The 27,995-nt window shown below is 38.7% G+C and overlaps 3 protein-coding genes across 6 annotated transcripts in view; 1 reads left to right on the top strand and 2 right to left on the bottom strand.

Annotated features, from left to right (window-relative positions):
- LOC584425 (multidrug resistance-associated protein 5) overlaps positions 1-27,995 on the top strand; it is a 61,935-nt gene that overhangs the window by 9,360 nt on the left and 24,580 nt on the right. Inside the window, exons 2-13 of the mRNA XM_030982417.1 lie at positions 1,430-1,657; positions 1,962-2,130; positions 3,237-3,395; positions 4,408-4,555; positions 5,279-5,512; positions 6,714-6,887; positions 7,768-7,915; positions 8,544-8,692; positions 10,380-10,487; positions 10,770-11,087; positions 11,695-11,964; positions 12,634-12,837. Of these exons, the coding sequence (XP_030838277.1) occupies positions 1,486-1,657; positions 1,962-2,130; positions 3,237-3,395; positions 4,408-4,555; positions 5,279-5,512; positions 6,714-6,887; positions 7,768-7,915; positions 8,544-8,692; positions 10,380-10,487; positions 10,770-11,087; positions 11,695-11,964; positions 12,634-12,837 (2,253 nt within the window). The 5' untranslated portion in view covers positions 1,430-1,485. The remainder of the gene's footprint in view (positions 1-1,429; positions 1,658-1,961; positions 2,131-3,236; positions 3,396-4,407; positions 4,556-5,278; positions 5,513-6,713; positions 6,888-7,767; positions 7,916-8,543; positions 8,693-10,379; positions 10,488-10,769; positions 11,088-11,694; positions 11,965-12,633; positions 12,838-27,995) is intronic.
- LOC100890017 (sialidase-1) lies at positions 12,832-19,016 on the bottom strand. 4 transcript variants are annotated; one of them, XM_030982422.1, is made up of 4 exons: positions 18,598-19,016; positions 16,848-17,598; positions 15,977-16,071; positions 12,832-14,563 (listed from the first exon to the last, which is right to left on the bottom strand). In XM_030982422.1, the coding sequence occupies exons 2-4, from the start codon at positions 17,485-17,487 to the stop codon at positions 14,162-14,164; spliced, it is 1,137 nt and encodes a 378-aa protein (XP_030838282.1). In that variant the 5' UTR covers positions 17,488-17,598; positions 18,598-19,016; the 3' UTR covers positions 12,832-14,161. The 4 variants fall into 4 exon arrangements, with proteins under 4 accessions (XP_030838282.1, XP_030838280.1, XP_030838279.1 ...); XM_030982420.1 differs by having other exon boundaries at positions 18,603-19,016; XM_030982419.1 differs by lacking the exon at positions 18,598-19,016 and adding an exon at positions 18,354-18,561.
- Positions 22,771-27,937, bottom strand: LOC105446099 (sialidase-1-like). Its single transcript, XM_030982418.1, has 3 exons — positions 26,826-27,937; positions 26,223-26,317; positions 22,771-23,960 (listed from the first exon to the last, which is right to left on the bottom strand). The coding sequence occupies exons 1-3, from the start codon at positions 27,460-27,462 to the stop codon at positions 23,550-23,552; spliced, it is 1,143 nt and encodes a 380-aa protein (XP_030838278.1). The 5' UTR covers positions 27,463-27,937; the 3' UTR covers positions 22,771-23,549.

Raw genomic sequence — 27,995 nt, 5'->3', positions numbered from 1 at the left:
GTATAACAGGACTCAACAGCCAATCAAAATCGAGGTTTCCATGGTAGTTACCATTGATGGCAAAGTTACCATCAATTATAGTTAGTTTTGTGCAACGGGGCCCCGGTCTCTTTACCATATTTACGTTATCTCTTTTCATTTATTTTCTCATTTTATTTGCCACTACCTTTAGATACCCCCATTCCATCTTTCTCTTCGCTCGCTCTCCTATTTCATTCTCTTTTCTTTCCCTTCCATCTCACTTCTCCTCCTTATAATGTCCTTACCTCCCTTTCGCGAGCCCTCTCTAATGTTTCTTCATATCCAAATGGTTTCCATTGTAGTCTTGTCCCTCTCGAGCCCCCTACCCCCCCCCCACCCTCTCTCCCTCTCTCTCTCTCTCTCTCTCACATAGTCTCTTCCTCCTGCGGTTTCTCTACTATTTTACTTAGTTTTCGATCTTTTACTTTCTATTTCTGCTTTTTGGTAACGCTTGCCCACGTGCTAACTTTATCTTCGTTCCCGTGACTTGTCTACGACTTCCTTGCCAAGATTTCAAAATAACTATATTGTAGGCTCGGCCAACGTAGTGATTATTAACATAAAAGTAGTAAGGACTATAGTCATGTCACAACGCTGGTTTGATTATCCGAACAGTAACTGTTGTCAGGATAGAAATAATGTTTTCATCGTTTTTTGTATTTGGTATACCTAGAAACACTTAATTAATTCACCCTTTTTCTTTAAGCGTTTGGAACATTCTTCAGCGATGTGTAATTATATAATTTTATAAAATAACTCTTGAACCAAGAGGAGGCTACTATATAGCAAAATTATGTGATGTTTTAGCTAAACGGGGGTGAGCTAGGGGGGGGGGGAGAGAAGATGATAGTAATCTCTCACGCACCTATATAATTTATAGTGAACCCCCTAACCGCGTCAGTGTCGGGAGGCACGCTACGCCACGGATTGGAAGTGTCTAAACATATAGTTTTGGCATGTGAGGCTGCCAAGTTGATGTTATCTCAAATTCTCCTGCTTACCTACACGGTCAACTATAATATTACAGATTGGATTACAGATACAGACGAATGGTCCAGTGCCCAAAAGCCATTACAACATTGTTATCTGTGTCCTGAAATATTATTGATTTAATGATCAATCACATGCTACTCATTGCTTGCCAGTACTACTAATTAATTATCATAGGTAGAGCTCTCTCTCTCTCTCTCTCTCTCTTAATTCATGAATGTAACTCAATCTATAATAATGTTATCATGATTCTAATGATGACAAGAATTGTGAGAAATGCAGTGGTAAGATTGAGAGAGGGATGCCGAATTTGTGTACCTACAACTATATTCTCATTCATACATGACGCGTTATAGGGTAGAAAAATCAATCCAACTATCATTTATTATTATTATATAAAAACTGTTTATTTTGACAGATTGACATGAAGGCCTAAGTAATTCGACGGACTCGATCGGAAGAAGCCAATCCAAGATGGCGGACAAACCGGTTCCAGAAGACAAATCTGAAGAAGCTGAGGTCAATGGGAACCTAAGCGGAGACCAGCTGGCGATATACAGCGGCGAGGTGTCCCCACATAGACCGGTCTCTGAGTCTGAGAACGAAGAAGATCTCAATGGACCAGGAAGTAGAAGATATTCCTATGGTAATTTGGTGCCCCTTTTCCCATTTTTTCTTCTTCATTTTTTTCATTTTTTCCATTTTTTCTTCTTCATTTTTTTTTCATTGTTTAGGGGTGGGGGGGGGGGGGGGGGGTGACATTGAGACCTATCATTTCAAGATAAGAGGACATGGGTCCTATCTTATAAAGAGTTGATAGCAATCGCAACTTTATAATGTATGGGAGCTCTCTCCCCTTGCGTTGCTCTATACTTGGACCCAAAACAGTATGCTGTGATATTATTTCTGCTTAAAAGTTATCTACGAATTCTCTCCCTTTTTATATTAAGGTGAGGCACTGGACAACCACGATCTTGACACGATGTATGGCGACTCCGCTCCCGATGACGTGAAGAAACGTCGGGAGATGACGCGTGATGGCCGTAGGGCATCGGCTAAGTTGCAGCGCCTGGATTCGATGAAAGTGTTGTTACCTTACCGACGCGGCGGACGCAGGAGGTAGGATTAAGTGTCTGCATAGAACACCACCGTTAAAGTCTTTCGAAAACTTAAGTTACTTTCAATAGCCTTGTCCATCATCAGTGTGCGAACATAACAATGGTGCGCAAGGGATTGGTTATCAGAATGTGATTTCTGTGGGGTATAAAATAAATTTAGGGTTTGAAATTCCCCAATTGGGTTGATGTTTCGAAAGTCTCTGTGATTGTTTTATTGCTCACATTTATTGGTCACATGAGACTATTATTCCGTGGTCATTTTCTGAAGCCGTTGAACACGAGGCGTCGTTTCGGTCCGTTATTACTGGCGCTAATAGACCATGTGAAATAAATTAGCCCGAACGCCAATGCTTTTAGGGGAATAGTTGCACTGCAGGGTGACATTGTACAAATAGTTATAGAAAAATGAGCTGCTCATTTGTAAATCTTTTCCAGCCTATGTCACTCCCATATATAATTGCGTCAAAAAATGCAGTCATTGACGCAGTCCTACATCAGTCACGTTTTATGACGCCTTGTGTTCAAGTGAACACATTAACCCAAATTAATTAGTAAAAGCCCAGACGTAGGACCGAACAAGGACTTTGTATAGCTCAGTCGGTAGAGCAGTGGTCTCGTAATCCGGTGACCCGGGTTCGAAACCAAGGCGATGTGCTGGTGCCCTTTGGTAAGGCATTAATCCTCATTACCAGGTCCCTCGGAGAGGACCTAAAGCCGTCGGCCATCTGGTTGCTTACTTACAAGCATTTGTGCTTTCTTAGCAGTCAGGTAAAATAACCACCACCACCACCACCACCAATGTAACCTAACCTTGAAACTTGCACATTACCCAAGATTTCACAACCCTTCTTTCTATATCGTGGACGAACGAAATGATTAAATCCCGGGGTGGGTATAATATCGCCAGATCAGATCACGTGTCGGCAAACAGTCGGGAACTGCTTTGAAATGCTGATGGGAAGCGATGTATTGGAAATGATTCCAAGAAATATATAAGCTTCTTCAATTATGAACCCATTAAAACTACGCCTTTGAAAAAAAAACTGTATTTCTATCATTTTTGCTAGCTGCATTCAATAAGTCGTAAATCGTATTTTTCACCAACAGGGGAGCGAGTCCTATTGATTCATCGGGACTCTTTTCTTCCATACTACTCACGTGGATGACGCCATTGTTCAGAAAATCTTTCAATGGCTACAGTCTGAAAGAGAGTGACCTCGTCCACCTCAGGTCACACAAGGAGACCTCGCAGACAGCGGCATTAAGGTTTGTATAATAATATTATTTATAATACGGGGCCCAGACCTAATAATATGGGTTGGATACATTAGTAATATACCAGAATTTTTAACCCACGGCAAGAAATTGGTTTTGTTATTATTATCATCATCATTGTCGTCATCATTATTGTTATTATCATTATTTATTTTTAGTTTTTATATTTATTTACGTATTATTATCATTTCTGGTTCAATGGGGGGGGGGGGGGTGATGTGTTTGCTTGCTTTTAGATTGATATTTTGTTACCGGAACTAGAACCCCCCCCCCCCCCCCCCCCCCCTCCTTCCTTAACTTCCCATATTCGGCATGTTCGGGCAATCACCAATGTGTATTAATTCGGGCAGGAAGATGCCCGAATGTGTCATATTGTCCATTCTGTCTATTTAAATTTGGAAACAAATAAACGCCAAACATTTGTCCTTATTAAAGAGTCACATATCTCCGCTCGTTCGCAAACACTTCGTAACAGGACAGTTCGGGATATTCGGTAAGTGGCGTCACCCCCTCCCACACACACCCTGAAAATGTGCCTGTATAATTGTGCTTGTGCGTGTTCCTCTTTTCATAGGCCTATTGCTATCCATTTGTCTTGTTCCGTTTTGTTTTGTTTCGTCATAGAGTACCGATGCTGTGACATCATAAAAATCTATTTTTGGAATTTCTCAATTTTTTCTTCATTTTCAGAAAAAGCATCAAAAATAATGCCCGAATGTCGAAAACCAATTGAAAATGTTAAGTATTGGCTGAGATATGACCATCTGAATAAATAGATGTCGTATAGGAACTCAGTGTTATATTGCTCTGGCTCGTAAAGTTATTGGTTTTCGACATTCGGACATCATTTTTGATGCTTTTTCTGAAAATGAAGAAAACATTGAGAAATTATAAATATAGATTTTTGATGACGTCACACTTCACGACTCTATTGGTGAAAGCCTTTTTCTACTTCTATACCAGAAATGAATTATTCGATTTTTGTTTTGTTGTGGGACTACAGGCTTGAGGAGCTTTGGGCCGACGAGTTGATGGAGAAAGGTCCTGAAGAGGCTTCTCTTGGTCGGGTTATGATGCGGCATCTAAGGACACGTCTGATCGCTGCTGGTTTTGTCATATTCTTCGCTTTGGGAACAAACTTTTTACTCAATGTAAGTTATGGGTTGGATATGGTTATATACATACATGTAAATTATATAAATGATGAGGAAGAAAAGATTCATGCCGATTGATCAAGAGTTATAAGTACGTCGAAAATCCGTGACCTATTATAAACTGTTGGATTTAAAGCTGCATGTATCTTCTCTTCACCATTTATTGCGTCATCTTATGCCAAGACGTGGCCGTGGACGTCTTATGCGATATATATATAAATATAAATATATTCGTTTTTATTTGTTCTTTTCGGACCATACATGAGGGAGAGAATTGTCAATTCTTATTATTGTCTCACATCGCGGTACTAAGGGAGACCTTCGAGACAAGGCACTTATTATTTGTTATCCCGGAATTTCGTTCCTATTGACTGCAAAAGGTTCGATATTCATTGTGTTACTTTTTCCACAGACGATCAATGAGTCTGAACCACGAAATCTTTAAAGTAACGCTTCATCTTAAAATTATTTGCGCTATTACATTATTTCAGTTATTAAAGTAATATAAACCCATCGACATTCTATTATAACTATGAAGGTCTGTTTGTAAGTGAATGATTACAACAATAATTTGGACATTCAAATTCTCTTCTCCCAAATGAACGTAATTTATTTACCTGTTTGTATACTAATACTTTTTACCTGAATTATAATGAGTACTTGGTATAATTTCAACAGTTTACAGACAATCGTGAAAGCTTGTATTTATTTATTTTTTAGCCGTACCTGTTCTTCTGCCTCCTCACGCATCTGAACCAGCCTGAGCCAGTTGTATGGTACGCCTTGTGCCTCGCCCTTGGTATGACACTCAGTTATTTGGTGCGTGCCTTCGGCGTCCATTTTGGTTGGTACCTTAGCGTCCGCACTGCGGGGCGCCTGCGCAGTGCAGTATTGATGCTGATCTACACCAAAATATCGCGACTGCGCAGTACGGCGGAGCTTTCTGTCGGGGAGGTGAGTGTCTTGAAATGTGATGTTCAAAAAGAAAAGAAAAACATTTGATATCCTGATGTTTTTACACATGAATGATCGAACTAAATGTAGAATGTCAAAGAAACTTGTACCCAACTACTAGTATCTGGTTTTATTGCAAAACGAAAACGGATAAACGGACGCATAACAAATTACCCACTGTCCTTTTGTTTTGTTTTGTTTAACCATTTTTGTTCTCCTTTAAACACTTCAAATTTTAAGGATCGAGATCGGTCCCTTAATAATCTTGTGCGGCATCAAGAAAATTCTTTAGAAAGTTTTTGTCCAATATATCTATTTTGTACAGCTCTCTAAATTCCCTTAAATATTTATCATATCACAGTCTGCAAAATATCGGCAGATGGTATGCCCGTAGGGAACATGCATCCCTATTTCTTCTGAAATCAAGAACATGTGGATTCTGAAGCAGATGTTTAGGAATCATAGGCCAACTTTCCATGTTGAAACGAGTAGCTTGTTTATTGCTATCTTCTACAGATATGAACGTGTTCGAGAAAATAACAATGAGTTCAAACCTCGCTAGAAATAAAAAGGGAAAAATTTGACATCAGCAAAGTCATGAACAAATAATTAAGAACATGTAACCATTGATTGTAGGCCTCTAGATATGTCACTTTGAAATATGTAGCGATGTTAGTTACTGCTCAATGTAGGATACATCATAATCCGTTAATTCAGCACTGTTTTCAAAATGTTCAGAATTACTTTCCATCATTTGTGTAAACAATGCGTCACTCGGGTGGCAGAAGGGCGTTAGCTCGAATTTCAGGTCAGAAATGAAACGCTATAAGCAGCGGAAGGACGTTAGCACTAAATCGCCTCAAACTTATATAAAACTGACTTTTTTCCGACAAAAAATTGTGGCCGTGTTCTACTATAATATTTCTAGTAGTCATCTAAGTTTTAAACCAATTTTCGGGACGGAAAGCAGTTTGAATATAAAACAAATCTTTAAATGCCAATAATTGGAAAAGTAATATGTGCAGTGATAATGCCCTTATGCCACCCGTGCTTTGTCTTAATTATCTGTCCCATATATTCACGAGTATCTCGATAAAATTCGACGTAAAATAAAAGCATTTCTGATGATGTGCATTTGGCAAAAAAAAAGTCGGAAGCTGTGTACACAGGCGCTAATGTAGTCTCCATTTTGATGTTATAGATTGTAAACATCGTTGTGAATGACTGCACACGTATCTTCGAAGCTTGCCACATGTCCGCCATGTTTGTCAGCGTTCCGCCATTAACCGTACTTCTCTTCATTGGCTGTCTCGTCCTGATGGGGGCTAGTGCACTTATAGGAATACTCACCATACTTGCCTTCTACTTCATCCAGGTAAGGGATGAAACAAATATCATTATAAAATATAATTTTTCCTTTTCGTTCCCTGACTTTATCTATTTTGTTTTACATTCATTTTGTCACAAAACTGCATTGCCGGAGAGGTATAGGATGACGAATGGCGATACATAATTTCATTGCAAGATTAAAATCAGTTTAAGCTTTAATGTTGCTCGGCAACTTTTATTCTGAGACAGTCCCACGGTCCCACCCCGCTCTTAATGAATGTCTGGAGTAGTTGAGACGAAATTCTTTTTTCCAATACACCAGAATGGGACTCCCTTTAATTGCTGTTGGAACTGTAAATGCATCATTACGCCTTAAATTTATTATAACAGTCTAGAGTATAGGTATATAGGCCATTCAAATGATATACATGAAACGGGTCCGAAGTACTAAAGTTGGCCATTTCATATTGGGTTATTAATATGAGTTGACATACAGCTGACTATCCCTATATTTCCATTTCCATTATTTGCTTGCTTGCTTGTTTTTGTTTTCTTGTTTGTTTCTCATATTAAATTTCTTCTCATCAATAACTACATACCTCCTTCTTAATAATGTTTCCCTTCCTCATTCTTTAAAAAAAAATCGCTCTCATTGCTGTCTGCCCTATTTTGGTTTGTCTCTCCGTTACTTCTGTAACTCTCTCTCTCTCCATTCCTCCCTATCTCTCTCTCTCCCTCCCTCCCTCCCTATCTCTCTCCCTCCCTCCCTCCCTATCTCTCTCTCTCCCTCCCTCCCTCCCCTCCCCTCACTCCCCCTCTCCCTCTCACTCCCCCTCTCCCCCTTTCCCTCTCCCTCTCTCTCTCTCTCTCCCCCTCCCCTTCTCTCTTTCGTTATCTCAATCTATTTCTCTCTCTTTCCTTCACAGATCGGGATAGCTAAGCTGACTGCCCGCTACAGACAGGAAGGTGTAGTGATGACAGACAAGCGGGTTCGCCTGATGAACGAGCTTCTGACGTGTGTAAAGCTCATAAAAATGTATGCCTGGGAGGCGCCATTTACCAGAACCATCGCAGGTGACCCAACAGATAATTATATGAAAATATAATGCCTTTTCACACGGTGCTATTTCAATAGGCCATTTTCGTTATGTTTAATTTAATGCATGCATCTTTCTGAAATGTAATGTTATGAATTATTTCTTTCACCTGAATAATTGTATCAATCGAATACAAATTGATTAGTTGTTGCTAGGTAGGGAAAACATGTATTGTCATATACATGAAACCGAGAATTATCGATGTTTTATCATAACTTAGTCACATTTATAGTTAATAAATTACACATATTTGTCAAGCTTAGATCCTCCTCTTTCATTTGATGCAACTCATATGATGCATATTTCATGCATGAGTGATTAAAATAAATTTGAAGAGAGGAAACTAAAGAGTCATTTGGCGGACGTTATCTGAATTCCAAAGAGAAAATCACATTTCTAGAAAGTTGAGTTTCTGCCCTTTCATATGACACCTCAACAAGCAGAATTGACAAAAGACTTAACTCCGTACCGTTGACAAGCATCCATGAATAAGGTCTTTCGTCTACAGCTGATTGTCGACGAAACGGAGTTGTCTTTATGTTCACCGCATAATTTATTACTCTTTGTTATTTTAATTTCTTCAAAACGTTTTACATACCTTGCAGGTATTCGTAAGTCGGAAGGACGCGTGCTCAAGCTCTCTGGATACCTACAAGCTCTGTCTTTTTCCATATCTTTCCTCGTCGCCCCGGCTGCAACTCTTGCCACTATCGTTAGCCACACGTTAATAGGCCACTCGATATCAGCAGCTCAGGTATGCTTACTGTAGCATGTGTGTGGGACGAATCTATAATTGGATATTCATCATTTAGTACATGTATAATTATAAACTAAATTCATGGTTTATGGTTAATAGGTAATGGGTTTTGAAAAACCATCCGATCGCTTTTTGTGTGTATGCCTTATAGTATTTAGTGCTTAATCTACAATACTTTAAAGTGCCTTGCAATTAATTTGCAGTGGGGGGGGGGGGGGGGGGGGTGTAGAGGCCACCGATTACCGACAAAACTAACCACCAATTACCGACAAATATATTACTGCCAATGTCCCAATGTTAAATTAAACCCTATAAACCCGCGGCCAGGAGATAAATTATATTTCAGTTCCCCCCCCCCCTCCCTCCCCCTCTCTCTCTCTCTCTCTCTCGCGCTAAGCTGTACTGTTTTCGACTCTTAATCCTTGTGTATTCAGTTTCCCCTAAGCTTTGACGTTTCATTAGATTATTACTCTTAATCCCTGTCTGAATGCAGTTTCCCCCCTCACGCGAGAAGCGCGGAAGCTTTGACGTTTCATTACATTTTTAGGATAGAAGACGATTTAATTGTTGTACTGTCTTCGACTCTTAATTCTTGTCTGAATTCAGTTTACCCCTCGCGCGGAAGCTTTGACATCTGATTAAATTATTAGGATAGAAGATGATTCGTTGTTCTGTTTTCGACTCTCAATTCTGGTCTGAATTCAGTTTTCCCCTTCCGCCCGAAGCGCGGAAGCTTTGCCGTTTCATTAAAATTATTACCCTGAACTCTTGTCTAAATTAAGTTTTTCCCCCTCCCGCTTCGATGTTTCATTACATTATCAGGATAGATGACGATTCGTTGTACTGTATTCGACTCTTAATCCTTGTCTGAATTCAGTTTCCCCCCTCCCTTTGACGTTTCATTAAATTATTAGAGAAAGAAGACGATTCGTTGTACCGACTCTTAATCATTGTCTGATTTTTCGAAAACGTTTTTTTTTTTGTCCGATAAAAAGTCACAGTTCGCAGGTAAAAAACATTGCAGGCCGACCGACATAATACCTTTCACCGACTTCAAACTTCTGATATTGATATATTGATATAGTACACGAAGATCGAGCAAGAATACCGACATAGCGGACCCAACACAGCAACATGATTATCTATGCGTATCTTTCTTGCTCCCTCGACATGGCGACTCCACGCAACACCCCCCCCCCCCCCCCCTCTCTCTCTCTCTCTCTTACTCCCACCTCTCTTCTCTCAGGTTCTTACCCACCCCCCTTCTCTCCTCTCTTTCACCCCCCGTTTCTTTTTTTTCCCTTTTCTCTTTTTTTTTCTCCCCTTTTCTTTCTTTTCCTTTGTTTCCTGCCTCCCGTTTTTTCTTCATCTCTTTCTTTCTTTCCTTTCTTTTCCTTTTCTATTTTTTCTTTTCTTTCCCTTTCCTTCTCTTTTCCCCGGTCCCCCATTTCCAATTTTTCCCGACAGCAGCACAATTTTACCGACAATATCCTGAAGGGGGGGGGGTGTTGCACCCCCTACCCCCACACATCCCTTTTAGCGACGCCTCTGGTCAAGATAGGTCTTTAAGCTTTTATAATTGAATAAAGTTTATGCTACTGAATGTTCACTTTTTGCATGAACAGAGTGATTTCCACCCCATTACATTTCTCAACATGAATCTTCTCTTACTATCTATCGCCAGGCATTTACACTGATGTGTCTATTCACGGGCCTGACAGTGTGTCTCTACATGATACCTAGTGCCCTCAAACCTATCGTCGAGTCCAGGATCGGTATCCAGCGAATCAAGGTAGGTAGGATATTACACTATACTATACACACCCGAAGACAACATTACTGGAAGTCCATTCAAATTTAAGTCATATGGTGTTTGGGCTTCAAATCTTGAAACAAAATAACACTTTGGAATGTTTTTTGACAAGAAACCAAATGTCATTAGTAGCATTAATTAGCAACAAAATTTCTGGTAGCTGAATGATAAAGATTATATCTTGATTTAGAGTAAGCTTACTTACTTAATTTAAGTTACCCCCCAAAACACCCACCCGCTTCAATCGGATTTGCATTTCAGGCTGTGTTATTACTGAGGGAAAGCGATGACCACGTCGAACCGCCGGATGATCATGACATCGCCATCAAAATGACGGACACCACACTCTCATGGGTTGACCCGGAATCACTCCCTAACGCAACTTCCAGCGAAAACGGAGGTCATGCGGAGCGACAGTATGGTCCCGATGGGAACTCGGCCAACACATCTGGAAGTTCGGATTATGGACCGCGCCTCGAGAGAGATGACGTGCGGCAGGTAGATCGGTTGCTATGGGATTCTGACGTCAATAAATCGTTGCCGTGCGCACTTCGGAATATCAACCTAACTGTAGAGAAGGTATGCTAACAAACTATTTCGAAAAATTCATTGCCAATAAAAATAATGATTTGCTCTGGGGCCTCATCTGTCAAACAGGATTAAACGCAAATGTAAAACTTGACATCAATTAGACTTGCAACTAATCAGAATAACTTGGTAGGCCTACTGGTGTTTTGGGAGTTGCATTTAGTTTTCAACTTTAAATAGTCTAAATATGGTCTCCTGGTTGGCAACAAAATGTGAGATTGACTACATTATTGTAAACTATGGGATAGTTCTAAAAGGAGTTATTTTATAGCATGTATTATAGTTGTACAGAGATGGAACGAACTTGATAGTGTTTCGGGAGCCATCGTTTGTGCTTCAGTACTCCAATGAATAAATGTTGTGACTTAAAATCTCGTTATGGTCACGGTTTTATTGTCAAATGATAAATCTTTTAGTAATTATTATTTGGGGTTTAATGTCCAGCCTAAACAAACGAGACAAGGGGGAAATGTAATACAACTTCGCGTTATCCTGCAGTCCTAAATAGTGATACTGTGATAGAAGAATTAGGTTCTTCATCAAATAAATTACATCAAACTCCTGAAAAAAATATCCATTTCTATGTTATTTATTTCAGGGCAAACTCATTGGGATATGCGGTAGTATCGGGAGCGGCAAGAGTTCGCTGCTCTCTGCCATCCTCAAGCAAATGTACACAATAAATGGCAAAATTGAGAGAGCAGGAACCATCGCATACGCTTCGCAACAAGCGTGGATTATGAACACTACGGTCAAACAGAACATCGTCTTCAATCAACCTTTCGATAGCAAACGATATCGGAAAGCGGTATTCGCCTGTTCGCTGCAACCCGACTTCAAGATAATGACGCATGGGGATAGGACAGAAGTGAGTATGATTATCAGACTCAGCGAAACATATTACAGAAACAGTCTTTGTAAAACTGTTTCAGCAACCACTTGAAATTAAAATAGGTTATATTTTAAATTAAAAAAAATAAAAAAATCATCTGTAAGAAACAGAAATCAAGTTCATGCGATTGGTCGTTCCCAATGGTTCTGCTAAAGCATCCATGATTTTGAAATCCTGTTCTTTTCTGTTTAACAGGTTCTTATTGGAGGAAAGTTTACATATTAACAATCTACAAAGTTTGATAAATAACCGAGAAAAAATTACTGAAACCAAAGGCAAGACGGCTTTAAAGAAAATGACGGTAGAACATTATCTTGTGTTACCTTGTCGACTTTTGTCATGCGATGTTATGAATGATTATTATTAACTTTCTTGATGGTTGGTTTCCTTTGGCTTTATGAAGTATGCATACATTATTTGAATACATCATAAAATGGTTTATTTACATCTCTCCAATACCCTCAGATCGGCAGAGAAAAAAATACACGGGGGGCTCAGGGCGAAATAGCCCCCGAAATGCCCAAAAGAGCCCCCTTAAATCTGCATAGTGTTCAATGCAAAAAAAAAAAATAGAATGTTATTTTCATGCAGGCAAGGTTGAAAAGTAGCCCCCGAAAAATAAATTTTAATTTTTTTCCCCTGCAGATCGGAGAGCGGGGCACCAACCTGAGCGGTGGTCAGAAGCAGAGGATCAGTCTCGCCAGAGTGCTCTATTCCAACCGTGACATCTATCTTCTAGATGATCCATTGAGTGCAGTAGATGCCCATGTTGGACAGCACATCTTCACACATTGTATCAAGGACGCCATGAAAGGAAAGACAACCATCTTTGTCACGCATCAGTTACAAGTGAGTTATCTTTTATTCTTTATTGCCAGAATTTATGAAAAGCGTGTAGTAATGTACAACTATACTTGACACTGTTTCTATACATGATTAGATTTTATATAATATTGCAATCACTTCATGAACTATCGGGTGTACATAAGTAACAAGAAAGAATCATTGTAGCTAGGCCTATGGGGTACAAGGCACAAATCTTGTGTGAAATCTAGCCACCATCTCGGTCCCACCAAAGCCACCATTAGCAGCCAAGAGCCGCAAAGAGTAGCCATAAAGAGAGCTATAAACATGTCGACATCAAATCATGGAACAGCCGATACAAAACAAAGAGACTCCAACAAGATTGCTAGCGCTATTCCAACTGCTTTTTTTTTTGGTGGGAAAGATGCAAGGACATGAATTTCAAGAACTATGACTAAAAGTACAGAAGACAAGGAGCAAGCTTTGATCATCCCTATGGCACTTGTGGCTTTTAGTATATTGGACTTCTTCTCGGCTCTTGGCTGCTAAAAACCCCTGCTAAATTCAAACATACAAATGTAAAAGTTACCTGACCAAAACGAATGTAAGCCATTGATTGCCTCGTAAGTCCATGCATATAAAAAGCGTCTGTGGATTAGGTTTTCAAGGCTATCTAAAATGGAATAGCATGCTTTTTGCAAACATGAAAATAATTACAGTTTCAAGATGTTCATGTCGTAAGGGACATTTTGTCCACAATTTCTTATAGTACTGATATTTCTGATGCTGCAATACCAAGTTTCAAGATGTATCTAATATCAAGTTTCTTCGCGGTACACAAACTATACTTTTTGAAAAATATAGGTATTTCAAGTAATTAGCCTTCAAAATGATTCTGTCAAAATAGTTACTCCTTTTATAGTACACCATTTCAAGTTCTTTATTTGAATCTATCAAAGTCAAGAAATTTACTTCTTAAATGCGATCCTAATCCTAACATTGATGTAGTATTGAGATATATACTAACGGTATAGCAGATTGCAAAAGTGAAAGACAAAACATCTAGAATGATAAAAGTAACATCTTGGTTAGAAATCCATAAGTATACGTCTGGGTATAAAGTCACACTGTAGGCACATATATTTTGAGATAAGACTAGTAATATGAAGGTATAGCTAAACGCTGAAATACTTTCAGCAATTAAATCTTGCTTTCTGGCCAGGAATGAGGAACCTTTATCTTTGGTTAAAATCAGGCCATATGAACCAAATAAGTTTTGCAAACAGTGTCGGAAAGTTTGGCGAGACTCCTCCCTCACTCAGCAAGAGTCGAGACCTAGGCTACACCTATAGGAAGATTCCACAACTTTTCATTTGATTCGAATCTTGAAAAAGTCGATGTATTTATAGCCGTCCCGCTCGAAAAGCAATCCTAGATACTCATCATCGATTTGGGCAAGGCTGGAGTACTCGCTGGGACCCTCGTATAGCTGCATCGCACCGGGCCACGTCTGGCCTGAGTCGAAGCTCCATTGCAGTGTCATGTTTATGCGCGAGTCTGTGTTATAAGGGTGCGAGAGGAAGAGCGTGTTGTTGAGGAGGGCGAGTGACCCAAAGACCGAGGGGTCGACTAGCGCTTCTTGTACGGTGAGGTGCGGGATGAGAAACGAGTAGCCACCGTCGTAACTCAGCGACTGCAGACGACAGTGGCAGTGGAACTTGTTCTCGTTGCGAATAGTGACGAAGACAGTTCCGTTTGAGAGTTCAATAACCTGGAAGAAAATGAAGAAGAAAAAGGGAATAAGAGAAGATGCTAATTTTTGTTTTAAATGATATTTTATTTCCTTCCTCATAATTTCACATAACAAGAAATTCACATAACAAGAAATTATCAAATTAAGCAATATAAAACAAGATCTTTGATACAAGACACTTCATGAGTTACATCAATCAATGAACATAGAAAAAAAAGGAAAAAAAAATTCTTGCATGTAACAGTGTATAATCAAAATAACAGTAGAGGAAGGTTTATAACAGTAGAGAAAGCTAATACACTTGAAAAACCTAATAAAACACCGCCCTCTATCTTTGTTATTCTGTACATCCTGTTCCATGGGAGGCGATGATGTCATCTTCATGATTATGTATCTATTGATTGCAAATTGTTATAATATGATGGTTGAATGAATCCCCAAGTTAATAGTTTCATAGATCAATGTGAGGCCATCATAAAGTGATCAGACTCAAAGAAATGAATTTGAATGGGCTAAAAGCAAACATTACAAACGCAAGAAACATCTATGATTAAAAGTCAATAAGAATGATCAAAGTCCAGTGGAATTGGCTGTATGAAATATAATAATAGCTTGTTCTTTTTAGGAATGCAGACCCTCTCATTTGCTTTACAGATATATATTGTCATCTTGACATTTACTTAGTTGTTAGCTGTTGTAATGTTAATGTGTGGGCTACAATTCAATATTTGCTCTCGGTCTCGTCAAAGATATAGAGTGACACATGTTCACCTCAGCCACATCCAGAAGAATGACATCCCCCCCCCCCTCCAAAAAAAAAACATTACTCCAGAATACAAGGTAGGTCTAGAGTAAGTATGGAGTTGGAGGCAGTTTGGCGGAGTGACAGAGGTATCTGTTGTAAGAGTGGAGCAGGGCTCCCACCTAGCCGAGTTGGAGCCTTGAGTTGTGGCGAGCTGGCGCGAGCTTATGGCAAGCCGTTTTATCATTAAAACCTATTTCTTGAAATCAAGAATTCAGTTCTTGATATCACGAAATCGAATTCTTGATATCACGAATTCAATTCTTGATATCAAGAATTAACATTGCTTTACAACGTAAAAAATATTTTTTGATATCAAGAATTGAATTCTTGATATCAAGAAACATGTTTTAATGATAAAACGGCTTGCCATAAGCTCGAGCCAGCTCGCCACAACTCGAGGCTCCAACTCGGCTAGGTGGGAGCCCTGCTTTAGGACTTTTGTTTTAGGTAGATGGTTAACACTAACAGACAAAATAGAACCATAAACTGTCTCTATATTACTTCTTATGACAAGCTATGTCATCACTTCTATAGAAGGTGTTATTTATCATCAACAAGAATTACTAACGCTCATATAAAGCACAGAGACCCACATTTTTCTGTGTTCAAAATCATGTTGTACGTACCTGTGTTTCGCCTGGTGTGAAGTCACCCGTAATGTGTTTTTGAGCATACGGTAAGCCATAGAGAGGGGAGTTCATATGCCATGTCTTGCCGTGATCTAGATATTAAGAGGGGAAAGGAAGGAAGTTTTATCACATATAATGCCATATTTTCTATAGTACTTTTTTTGTCTACTGTTTACGTTTTGCAACACAAAATGAATGATATGTAAACTTACAAACAATGTAGAGGTGGATTTCTAAAGGGAAAGACATCACAATACATACATACATACATACTTGTAGTTTGGTTTAATATACCTAGTAGTTTCTGTCCAGTTTGGTACTTCTGGTTATAGCATTGTAAACTACAGGCTGGTAAACTAAGTACCTGTTATTGCACTCAACTCTATAGCTTCAGCATTTCTTGATATATTGATTATTTCATTATGCATTCATAATTATCAAGATTCACTGAAACAAATCCGTGCAGGAAAGTGCATGGGAAAAATATGAATCTATAAAAAAGTTTAAAGGGAAATCCAACAAGTTGCCTGGTGAAGGTTTTAATCTCGAATTGGCAGTTTGGTCAGTAGACTGTGACTTGACTTAGACGGGGATAACTAACCCATTTGTCGAACAACAACAAAATATAAACAAAATTATCAATTTCCATTTTCCTCACAAGTTCCTTCTACTTTGGGGCTCTACTCGAAATATATCATGGGTAGCATATTTTTATAGGTCCTCTAAAGAGAAAAGACCCTCCGAAGTCATACATTTTTGAAAAATTGAAATTTTAGTTGGATTGCCCTTTAGTCACATTTATTTTTTAGCTTTTCATGCATTCTATTCTTTATCAAAATCTTGAAAACACCAGAATATCAATAATTACCGTCGCTGTATATGCACTGCATTTGGTAAAAGGCAACATCAACATGATGCCCGCAACCGATCAATCTCCCTTTGTTTGGCTCCAGTTCTTTCTGGATCCCAAAGCCTGGACCAGGAGCCCACGTTATCCCCTCCAATGCAGAATTTGTTTCTTTGACGTTGATTGCAGGGGTCCACGTATATCCCCAGTCACGGCTTATCTTGAAATAGACCCCCTTCTCTCTGTAGGGTGACGTGCACGTCCCCGGTGTGTGCTGGCAATATCCAAAGAATACATACGTGGTGTTGGTAATTTTGTCGATTATCACAGAGCCGAGGTTTAGCCCGTCTTCGACGTCATAGTCATCCTCGATTATCCTAGTCACATCCCAGTGCAATCCGCCATCTGTGGATCGCCGGAGCGTGATGAATTTTGCAGACTTGTCGGCGCTGGTGTTCTTGCGGGGTGCGGAGAAGGCCAAGAGGTCTCCTGTCGGAAGCTTGACGAGGATTGGGGTTCGATAGGTGTGTACTTCTCCCTGCTTCTGAGACACCCATAGTTCTTGTTTGTGGGTGATGACGGGAGATAGGGTGTCGCAGGAAGGGAAGAAACACAGAGAAATGATAACAAGTATCCCACCAATGAAGTCGGAAGGCTTCATCCTTGCTTCAAGGGCTAGGCTTCAGTGTGGAGGGTCTACGATATTGTTCAAGAAGTCAGCAACAGGGATGATTTGTTCTTGTAAGCACTATGTGATGCATTAAGTCAGCTTCTGAAATTAGAAGAAACAAAGACGTGAACGCAACAAGGTCTGAACGCAACCATTTCACTATCATGTCTCTTATCCATTATATTTGATATTTTGGCAACTTCATCCTATCACAGTCTCTTACAACCAGTGAGGTAATGTTGAGTGAGATGAGGAGGGCTGCTAGGGCATCTGATAATATAAAAGGAAAAAAAAGACCCACTTCATGGCATGGATGTAGAATTAACCCCCCCCCCCCCCCCCCCCCCTTATTATAATAATAGCTCACATTTATAATGCGATTAATACTTTGTTTCTAGGCGCAGTACATATTATTACCCGTCATCAGATTCAGGCTTACCAGCACACAATGTATGCACATTCTCCACTTCCTGGGGAGCATTCCAGCCAGTCACCATTTATTTCACAAGTGCCACTTGCTCATCGATCCAACCACATATAACGTTCTCATCCTACCTAGTACCCATTTAAATATAGGTGGAGAGTGGGAAATGAAGATTAACGTATTGCCAACATTATATTAGTGCTGCGGCGGGACTCAAACTAGTACCTTGCAATCTGCAGTGGGCCAACTTATCCACTAGATCTAGACCACAACACCTCTATCATCTTATAGTTGAATATACCATTGATGATATCATGTGCAAAAGTTCTCAGAGTGATGATAGGCCGGTACTTGTTATTGAGACTACCTGGTACAGTGGTAGTCAGTCGGAGATTTTATTTTATTTTATTTATTTACCAACAGCAATACATACATTTCATACAATGAATTTTGGAGTTCGGTTCAGCAGCCTATCCACGCTCTCAACACCAACACCAACACCAACACCGACCACCCTATTTGGTCTAGTTAATTAGTCATATCAGGGATATGAGAGTTTAGTACAGTACACAGTACGTGCACGCACGCTTTGTAACCTAACTCCGGGAGTTAGTTGTAACCATATTCACCCGTGGTCTTAATTTCATAAAAAGGAATAAACTGTCCTGCACACAAACCTTACCGTCGTTTCTCTGCCCTGGTCCGGGTTCAGTGATGAGCTGTATCATTCGCCATTCTTTGTAGTCTACAACGGAGTTTACGAGTTGTACAACAGCACCGAACAACATAACGTGTGTTCAAGCGTCATGTTTGCACACATTTTTGTATCGCCTTCTTGTTTGCTCACATGACGTGGTCACGCCCACTTTTCCCGTTCCCAACTACTAGTCTGCAGACACAAACCCTTTTTTTTAGTTTTACATATCCCGTAACATGGATTGCGACAGAACTATGAAGAAAAAAAGGTCTACTGCACTTCATAGGCCTTGTATTAGAGCTGCTCCTTATTTGGCACAGCCAGAGAATTATATCATGCCCAATTCAAGGCTTTATTATAGAGTCTGTGCTTTGCAGACTATCAGCGAGGAGCTATTCTTATTTTGTTCAAGCCTGAATGAACACATAACAAGGGAAACGCTCTCGGCGGTCTCGCCTGCATGAACGTCAATGACGTAGCGCTCATCCGCATCTCGCAACAACAAATATCGTAAATTTTATGTGGTACACTTTAGAACTGGTCAAAAAATAAAAATTTGATGCCCTGGAAGAGACATACCAGTAATTTCATTTCATTTGCATAAAGTACCGTAAATAATCAATGGAGCAAATTCTCACAATTCTGTGTAGAAGTTTAGTGTTCCAAATTTAGTTCTACCAGATAAGGCAAACCAAATCAAAATCGGTCAAGAAATGAGGGAAAAGAAGCAATTTTTGTTATTTTTGGAATAAATTTGCATAAATTACCATAATTAATTAATGGAGAACAATTTCAAAATTCTGTGTAGAAGTTTGGTGTACCAAAGTTAGCTCTACGATATAAAGCAAACCAAATCAAAATCGGTCGAGAAATGAAGGAGAAGAAGCCTTTTTTGTGATTTTGAATAAATTTGCATAAATTAGCATAGATAATGAATTTCACAATACTGTGAAGAAATTTTAAATCCCCCTCCTATAGCCCTATCATATGAAACAATCAGAATCAAAATCGGTTGAAAAATAACGAAGAAGAAGCATTTTGAAAATCTTGATGTTGATGCCACAAAGTCTAAGTTTGTTGACCTTAAATGACCTTTGAGCTTAACTTAGTGACCTGAAATTCTACTCACATGATTGGGGAGACTTGATAACCCTATAGTCCAAGTTTCATTGACTAAGAACTAATTATACTTTCAAAATTATATCAAAAATTAAAAAACTTAACCTTAGGTTAAGTTTTCGATGATGATGCTACAACATAGTCCAAGTCTGTTGACCTGAAATGACCTTTGACCTTGACTTTGTGGTCTCAAATTCTACTCACATGATTGGGGATACTTGATTACCCTATAGTCTAAGTTTCATTGACTAAGAACTTATACTTTAAAAATTATATCAAAAATTCAAAAACTTAACCTTAGGTTAAGTTTTTGATGTTGACGCCGCCGTCGCCGTCGCCGCCGTCACCGGAAAAGCGGCGCCTATGTCTCGCTTTTTGCTACGCAGGCGAGACAAAAACTCATTTACGCGCGGTGGGGCAGTGCAGCGAGACATAATTATAGACCATATAAAAAAAGAGCTAAATGCAAAAGGGTCCGACATTTTACTCCAAAGTTCTCACTTCTTTATTTTATAAAACATTTTTCATCGATGGGAACGTCATCATAATCATGATTGTTTTTCTTGGTTCTTTTTTTTTTAAATCCCCCTCCCCCTTCTCTCTCTCTGGATCAAAGTCCTGTTCAACAATGAAAATTCAGTACACGTGTAGGAATACGAATCTTGGAAATGTCATGCTGCATAGGCCTAATATTATTCGACCTTGTATTTTCTTGTACCCCCCCCCCCCCCCCCGGTTTCTCTCTCTCTCTCTCCGTGGACTTTGGTCTCTTTGGGGGATTTAGCTACATATGAACTTCTATATATCAACATAATACTTGGACCTGATACAATTTTCTTTTTTTCCTTCTGTTCCCGACTTTTCTCTTTCTCTCCCTACATAACTCTCTCTCTCTCTCATTCTCTGTTTGGTTTGATATGTTTTGGAAACCTCATGGTTTGGTGCGTATAAATAAACATACTAATGATAAAACCATGTCACTCTAGAATGCCATAAAAAATTAGTTTTCTTCTCAGAGACAAACAGTTGTCATTATTCCGGCAAACATCGTCAAAGATTTTAGGAAAAAACGATGTGATATTGCCACGTCATAGAAGCATTCTCTTTAGGCAAAACATAAACACATGTTTAAAGAAAATTCTGATGTGAAATTGTATTCGTTGGGATTTTGGATCGTAACTTTGAATATTGCACACTTTAAACCTACGTGAGAATAATAAAGCAAACGTATCAATGTATAGGCCTATCCAGAATGAACCTTCCATACTCTGAAGGTAAAGTAGTCACCCTCACATATTAAAAAAACATGATAATTAGCTAAGTTTGAAAAAGGCTGTTGAGGATGTGATTTTATACGTTGTGATCTATAATTTTGTATATGACCATTTGTCTCCAACATTTATGCATTACAAAATAAGAATATGTATCTACCATATTACACTAGTGATATAACCTGTGTGATATTTAAGAGAAAAAATGAAAGAAAATGAATACATGTACTTAAATAATCCCTACCTTAAAGGTGAAGACCAGTTTTAAAAATGCCCCCCCCCCCCTCCCCCTCTCATAAAAATTGAAAAGGAAGCTCTTAATACCAATCATGTGAAAGAATATGTTTTGACTAATACGTGATGATACAAATTTTGCCGGGAAACTTTACTGATACATTCTGTAAATTTGGTAAATTATCATATCGATCCAGCCTGGATAGATATAAAAAATGCACTTCAACAGTGAACTTTTGGGCATATATTTCTAATTTTTTGCGAATTCAGGTTGAGGTATTGCCATCTTAACCTCTGAAGGCAATATTTAAACAAAATCGAATGGATATTTTGCACCCAAAACCGTTGAACCGCAATTTTACCACTACCGGTCTTTACCTTTAAGTGACATATAGCTGCACACCAAAACATTAAATTGGATTAATAAAACAAAATGTACGGTTTTTCTTCGGTTACACTTTTGAGAGAACAATAAAAATGCATTCAAGAGAAAATTTTCAATTAGAAATGATATACATGTATTAGTGATAATAATGATAATCATATTGTTATACAAAAGGATTCTCATTAGTCTAGTAACAAAACCTTTGAATTAAAATACACACTAAAAATACACTTTAGTTTTAAAGCCCCAACTGTCCTACTTGTAGCTACTTTCTCCCTCTATATAGAAAACTTCCCTAATCAGTGCCTGTTGGTCCCCCATGATCCTCTATTTCTTATGTTATTTGAGAGCTGAGTTGATGAGATAGCCACCTGCCAGTGACCGCGCTGTGTGGTCTAATTCCTCCTGGCCAAACTAGTGCAGATAAGCTTTAAAGTGTAACAATCACCAAGATACGTTTTGCTCTTGATGTAAGAGGTTCCATGTTTCTATACTGTTGTCTAAAAACTGCAAATATATCTCTTACTAAGAAATACTGTGCAGTTTAAATCACTCCCTGTGAACTGTAAAACATCTTGTTGAGTAGACTTCTGAACGCAATGTGCGTAATCAGAGCCCAAGTTGGACTTGGGTTCCGTGGGAGCCCTATATACACAGGCTTTTATGTTATAATCCTTTGTCTTCTTTATAGTCCTTAAAGATACTATGTCCCTTTTGCAGCCAACATCAAATTCTGTAGAACTTTGCAGGAATTATGATTATGTCATATTGTCATGTATGTCCTATCTGTGAAATTTAAACGTTAGCAGCGTCCTTATATTCAAATTATGCAAGAAAATCTGTTTACTTTCAGACTTCACTGTCAGACACTATTGAGTGACTGACTGGCTTTTTTTCTTCTTTGGTAATAACATCCATAAAATTAGCTGTAAAGGGTACATAAGCATTTGTCTACATCAATAACCCACTTCTTGTAATGGCGAAAATTAAACTGATTGAATCTTTGCCCAACAAAAAACGTACGACCATTCAATACAATGGTCTGAAAATCAGACTATTACTTACTGGCTCTATAGCTCTTAAGTTGATTCGACAACTAATAGTCGTTATTTTCCCACTTAAAGACATTTTCAGGCCCCACTATTTTTAGGGAAGTTCTAAATTAGAATTATTATTCAAATGCCGTTGGAATTTAACCTTTTCATTTTTTTTTGGCCTGCAAATGGGACATAGTACCTTTAACAGTTAACCTATAAATTGCAAGGTGAATTTTTAAAAGTTGATTTTATACATTCTACATACATATATATATATACATATTATTTGTTCAGGTGCTTGGTACATAAAATCTGTCTCATATAGCTTCAATCTTTTTCAAATACAAGTATGTGTTATTCTTGGATCTTTTAGTGATAATAAAATAAAAGCCAAAAATGCTTTAATATCATGAGCCACATCTTTTTCCTTCTAATTTCTAGGAAAAAAAAGACATTTTGGACCACATTTCATGGGGTATTTGGGGTATAAAGTGCATATAATAGAACAAAGTTTTAAAGAATAAAGTGAAAGTCAGCTGCAAAGTTCTAGATACTGGAACACTTACATTTGATTTCTCATGAGAAGTGTCACGATTACAAAGCACAGGTTAAAAAAACAAAAATGCAGTGGAAACTTGTTATGAAGAGCTCAGATATAACGAGATACCTGATTCAAGATAGTTTTCTGGTCCATTCTGTTTTTTCACTGAAATATATCAAGATACTTGATACATTCATAGTAAGGTAATTTTCATGGATCCAATATCCTTGTTATAACAAGTTTCCACTGTAGATAAAATGCTGAAAGGCTTCATCGGGCTTCGCTTATAAGTATTAAGGCTCAAGAGCCCATTGCTATAAAGCTGGTCAAAGTGCACGTTAAAGACTAGAGATTAAGTTGGATTCTCACATATGAAATAGAACTGATATTATCTTTCTCATACACCAATCCAATGTGATTTTCATCAATGTAAGTAAGACATGAATATGCACTACCCTTCTCATAAATATTCATGAGATTGGGATAGGTGTTCCCCGCGTCCAGGCTCCAATGAAGTGTGAGGTTGACCCGTGACCCAGCATTGAAAGGGTTACTGAAAAATAAGATTTGATTGTCGTTGAAGTTCAGGAGCGAGCCGCAGACGTTGGGGTCGATCAGCTCTTGTTTCATTCTCATCGAAGTCATGGGGAATGTCGACCCACCATCGAAGCTTAACGCCTGGATGCGGCAATTGCAGTGAAAGCTGTAGGTATTCCGCACGTTAGCCAGGATCGTCCCATTCTTCAACTCGACGATCTGGGTGAGCATTGAATGACAAGGTGGAAAAACACAAGATAAGAATAGAAAATCTAGAAAAGAATTCTTAGGTTGGCCGGAGACATGATGCTATGGATTCCTGGATTGAGTTTGATTAATGTGTACTGAAATGGAGTCGTAACTCAACTTCAAAAATATGCACTTTTTTGATTATCAGGTACATTTAGTTCCATTTTCACTTCTTTATTACTTGTAGTTGATAAAGAGAGAAAGTCCTGCCGTGTTTAAAGCATGGCATAACATGAACAGAGCAGTGATCAGATAACCATAGAAGTGAGTTACTAGAAATGGCATGGCCATGATTGATAACACACTCCTGCCAGCCAAACAATGATATGCCATGACAGCTACAGCTAAGGTTTGTGTACATGAACGTCCAGCACCTAGGGTTGGATATTAGGATAGTGTTAGGGTTAAATTTAGGCTTGAGTCGGTACGGTCGATCACACCGGGACCCGACCGTTGCCGTCGGGTCCCGGTTTCGTTTTTTGAGAACCGGCGCTCCGAAAAAAATAATGAAATATGTAAGAAATTGCAGTTTTGCACACCATTAAAATCAATCCACCCTAAAACTTAAGTATTTAATTGTTACCAATCGTATTCTAGCTCATCCAGAATCAATCCGAACTGCTGATATAAATATGGGTTGCAAAGCAGTTCGCCCCATGGGGTTGTTGTTGCCAGCTGCTAGCTAGCTACTGTACTGGCCGGGTCTCTCGGCAGTATTAATTATAAATCAGGTTGAAAGAAACATTAATGTTTGAATAATAAAACGACTTTCTAAAAAGTACTTCTTTACAACATACCGATCGAATAATTTTTAAAAGACAAAATATATATTTTTTCTTTGATTTTGAACACCGCATGCTTCTTTTAAAAGCTGAAAATGACTTGGTAATCACAAGAAGTTTCGATACGGATAGCTGTTGCAATGCAAGTTGAGACTAGTCTCGGAAAATGCGCAGTGCTCCTTGTTAGCTATAATGCGTGCCAGAACGAACCCAAACAAAGACGTGATCGTAACGAGAAAAAAATCATTAAAAACTACGAGAGCACAATTGGAAAGACAACTACTCAAAATTATCGTAAGCAGATACATAACTTGGAGGAAGAATACAATAGTTGTCCAAGAAAAGCCACATAAATAGTGATATTTAATGAGTTACTATAGGTACAATCATTATCGGAAGGGCCTGCATGCTGCAATATATCTAAACGTGTTTAAATTGAACACGAGGCAAATACCGCCCTCTACGGTAAAAAGCAGTATAACAAAGGATTCGAGTATTTGCAGCTAGCAGGCCCTTTGCGATAAAAATGTACCCAGTAACTCCTCGATTATCACAATTTCTGTGGCATTTCTTGGGCGATTATTGAATTCTTTGTCCAAGTTAAGTATCTGATTATGGTAATTTTGAGCAGTATATCTTTCCAATTGTGCTCTCGTAGTTTTTAATGATTTTTTTCTCGTTACGATTACGTCTTTGTTTGGGTTCGTTCTGGCACGCATTACAGATAACGAGGAGCACTGCGCATTTTTTTCGAGACTAGTCTGAACTTGCCTTGCAACAGCTATTCGTATCGAAACTTCTTGTGATTACCAAGTCATTTTCAGCTTTTAAAAAAAAGCATGCGATGTTTAAAATAAGAGATAAATATTTATTTTTGTCTTTAAAATATTATATGATCGGTATATTGTACAGAAGAATTTTTAGAAAGCCGTTTTATTATTCTAACATTCATATTTTTTGACCAGATTTATTCAACCTGCATAAATCAAAATGGCGGCTCGATTGTAGTCTTTATATTTTTGCTCGAGTTTTTTTACTTTTAGAGGCACGATAATGGCACTAAACATCGCCAATCATGGATGAATATAATGTCAAATGGAAGAATATACCAATCTGTGCCGAGGTATGCATGTGTTGATTTATTTGACTGATAAAAATGTCACTTTTAAGGGACATACTGATGATATGCGCTTTTTATAGAGGCAAGTGACAAATCCTGCGAGCTGATTTCGGGACACCGGGTCCCGACCGGTGCAAGGCCGTCGGGACCCGGTTTATGAAAATCCCGACATGACTCAGGCCTAGTTAAATTATTACCTAAGAAACTCAATTGTTTAGATTTTAATAGAGTTTCATTGACCAGGCCTTGGACCTTGGTTAACCTACATGTATGAACATCTGGTCAATTTTTGTGATGGGGTATTCTAAAGTTGCTCCCAAAGTATTTTACCTGTACTTCACCTGGTACAAAGTCCCCAGTTTTCTTGGTCTCTCCAAATGGAAGGCCAGCCAGTCCCAAACTTAGCTGCCATGTTATACCACCATCTGCAGTCAGAGAATAAACAGTCATTAGTACTTAAAAGTTCAAGTTAGAATAGACGCACTCGATATTAACCTTTATTATGATCAATCAACAAATTTTAAAATGCATTATCTCCTTTTCAAATTTTCACATATAAGTCCACCATTTTATCTGATGTTATTCCACACTTGCAATTTTGAATAACACTCACAAATAATTTGTCCTCCTCTCAGAACTCAACCTTCTCTTTAACTTAACAATGACACATCACACATGTACAGTATCAACGTCTTATTCAAAATTGAAATTAAAATAACAAAATAAATGTACTGGGTAATTTAACTTCAATCTTTTCCAACACGTGAGAGTCTACATCATGTATGATAGAGATAGATTTACAAAGCATGTGCATAGGATGATGAGAAATTCAATTAAGAATCATATGATTGGCTCCATCCTGAAATTAATATTTTGAAAAGGTTTCAACAAGCTAGATTTGTAAATTTAGACTAATTTTGGGACCATACTCACCGTCGCTATGAAGGCATGACATTGACCGCACCTCTGCATCAGGGCCGTGTCCACAAGTCACCAGTCTGCCTTTATGAGGAGGGTGCTTTTTCTGGATCCCATAACCTGGTCCAGGATCGAAATGTAGGTCCATAAGCTCTGGGTTCTTCTCGGCTAGATTGACAGGATCGGACCAAGTATAACCAAAATTGGAACTGGTCACCATGAAAACTCCCGACGGCTTTTCTCCGGTGCCATTGCAAACTGAATGAACACAAAACGTGTGAATCAAAATGGTACTGTTCGTCACACTGTCAACCAGAACTGTTCCAAGATTCAATCCGTCCGGAATTTTGTAATCGTTGAGAATAAAAGTATTTTCTCCCCACGACTGACCTCCGTTTGAAGAGCGTCGCATGGCGATGAACTTCGCCCCAGCATCGGCGGCGCTGTACTTTCGCGCTTCGCTAAACGCGAGGAGGTCTCCATTCGGCACTTGTATGATAATGGGAATTCGATACGTTGAAACTTCGCCTTCATCCGATGATTCCCATATAAGTTGTTCTTCTAACACGAATGGATTTATGGAGTACGTAACTGAGACTAAAATGCTTGAGATAGTTAATAACAAACTTTGTTGAACTGTCAGTTTTGCCATGTTTTACATTGTTGAAAACAAGGGCTTTAGAAAATATTTCGTCGAGAGGGCTAGGCGGTGGGAAGCGACTGTAATCATGTGACACGATTGCGCTGTAAACAAAGGTCAGGTGTTCTTGTACAACCTCATCTCCAAACATAATCACAGCGTAACACTAGCTATGTAGTCTGCAAGCACAGATTGTTTTTGCCATACGCAAAATAAATTTGTCGAGTCATGTATGCATTGAATACCTATTGTAATTTTAAACAAGGTACACTTTCGGTACAAGGTCCAGCAAAATGATTTTTCAATAGTCAGGCAAAGCTATTGTCACTCAGAATGTGGTAAGAAAAAAATCCAAGAAGTAAACCCAATTTGTTTTACAGGATTACTTATAGCAATATAGGCTCGATAAGTAGTATGCAGGTTTGTAAAAACAAACAATATATAAGTTGATTCTTGGGACATCTTTGTGATAATCTTTTGGTACTGATAACTGCATGTTTCGTGGTTTTGTTGGTGTCTTTTATTTGTTTTGTTTGTTATGAGAT

This window comes from Strongylocentrotus purpuratus, unplaced genomic scaffold, assembly GCF_000002235.5.
Source record: "Strongylocentrotus purpuratus isolate Spur 01 unplaced genomic scaffold, Spur_5.0 spur5_scaffold_12, whole genome shotgun sequence".
In the NCBI taxonomy this organism is placed as follows: Eukaryota; Metazoa; Echinodermata; class Echinoidea; order Camarodonta; family Strongylocentrotidae; genus Strongylocentrotus; species Strongylocentrotus purpuratus.
This window is presented reverse-complemented; position numbering and strand designations above follow the sequence as displayed.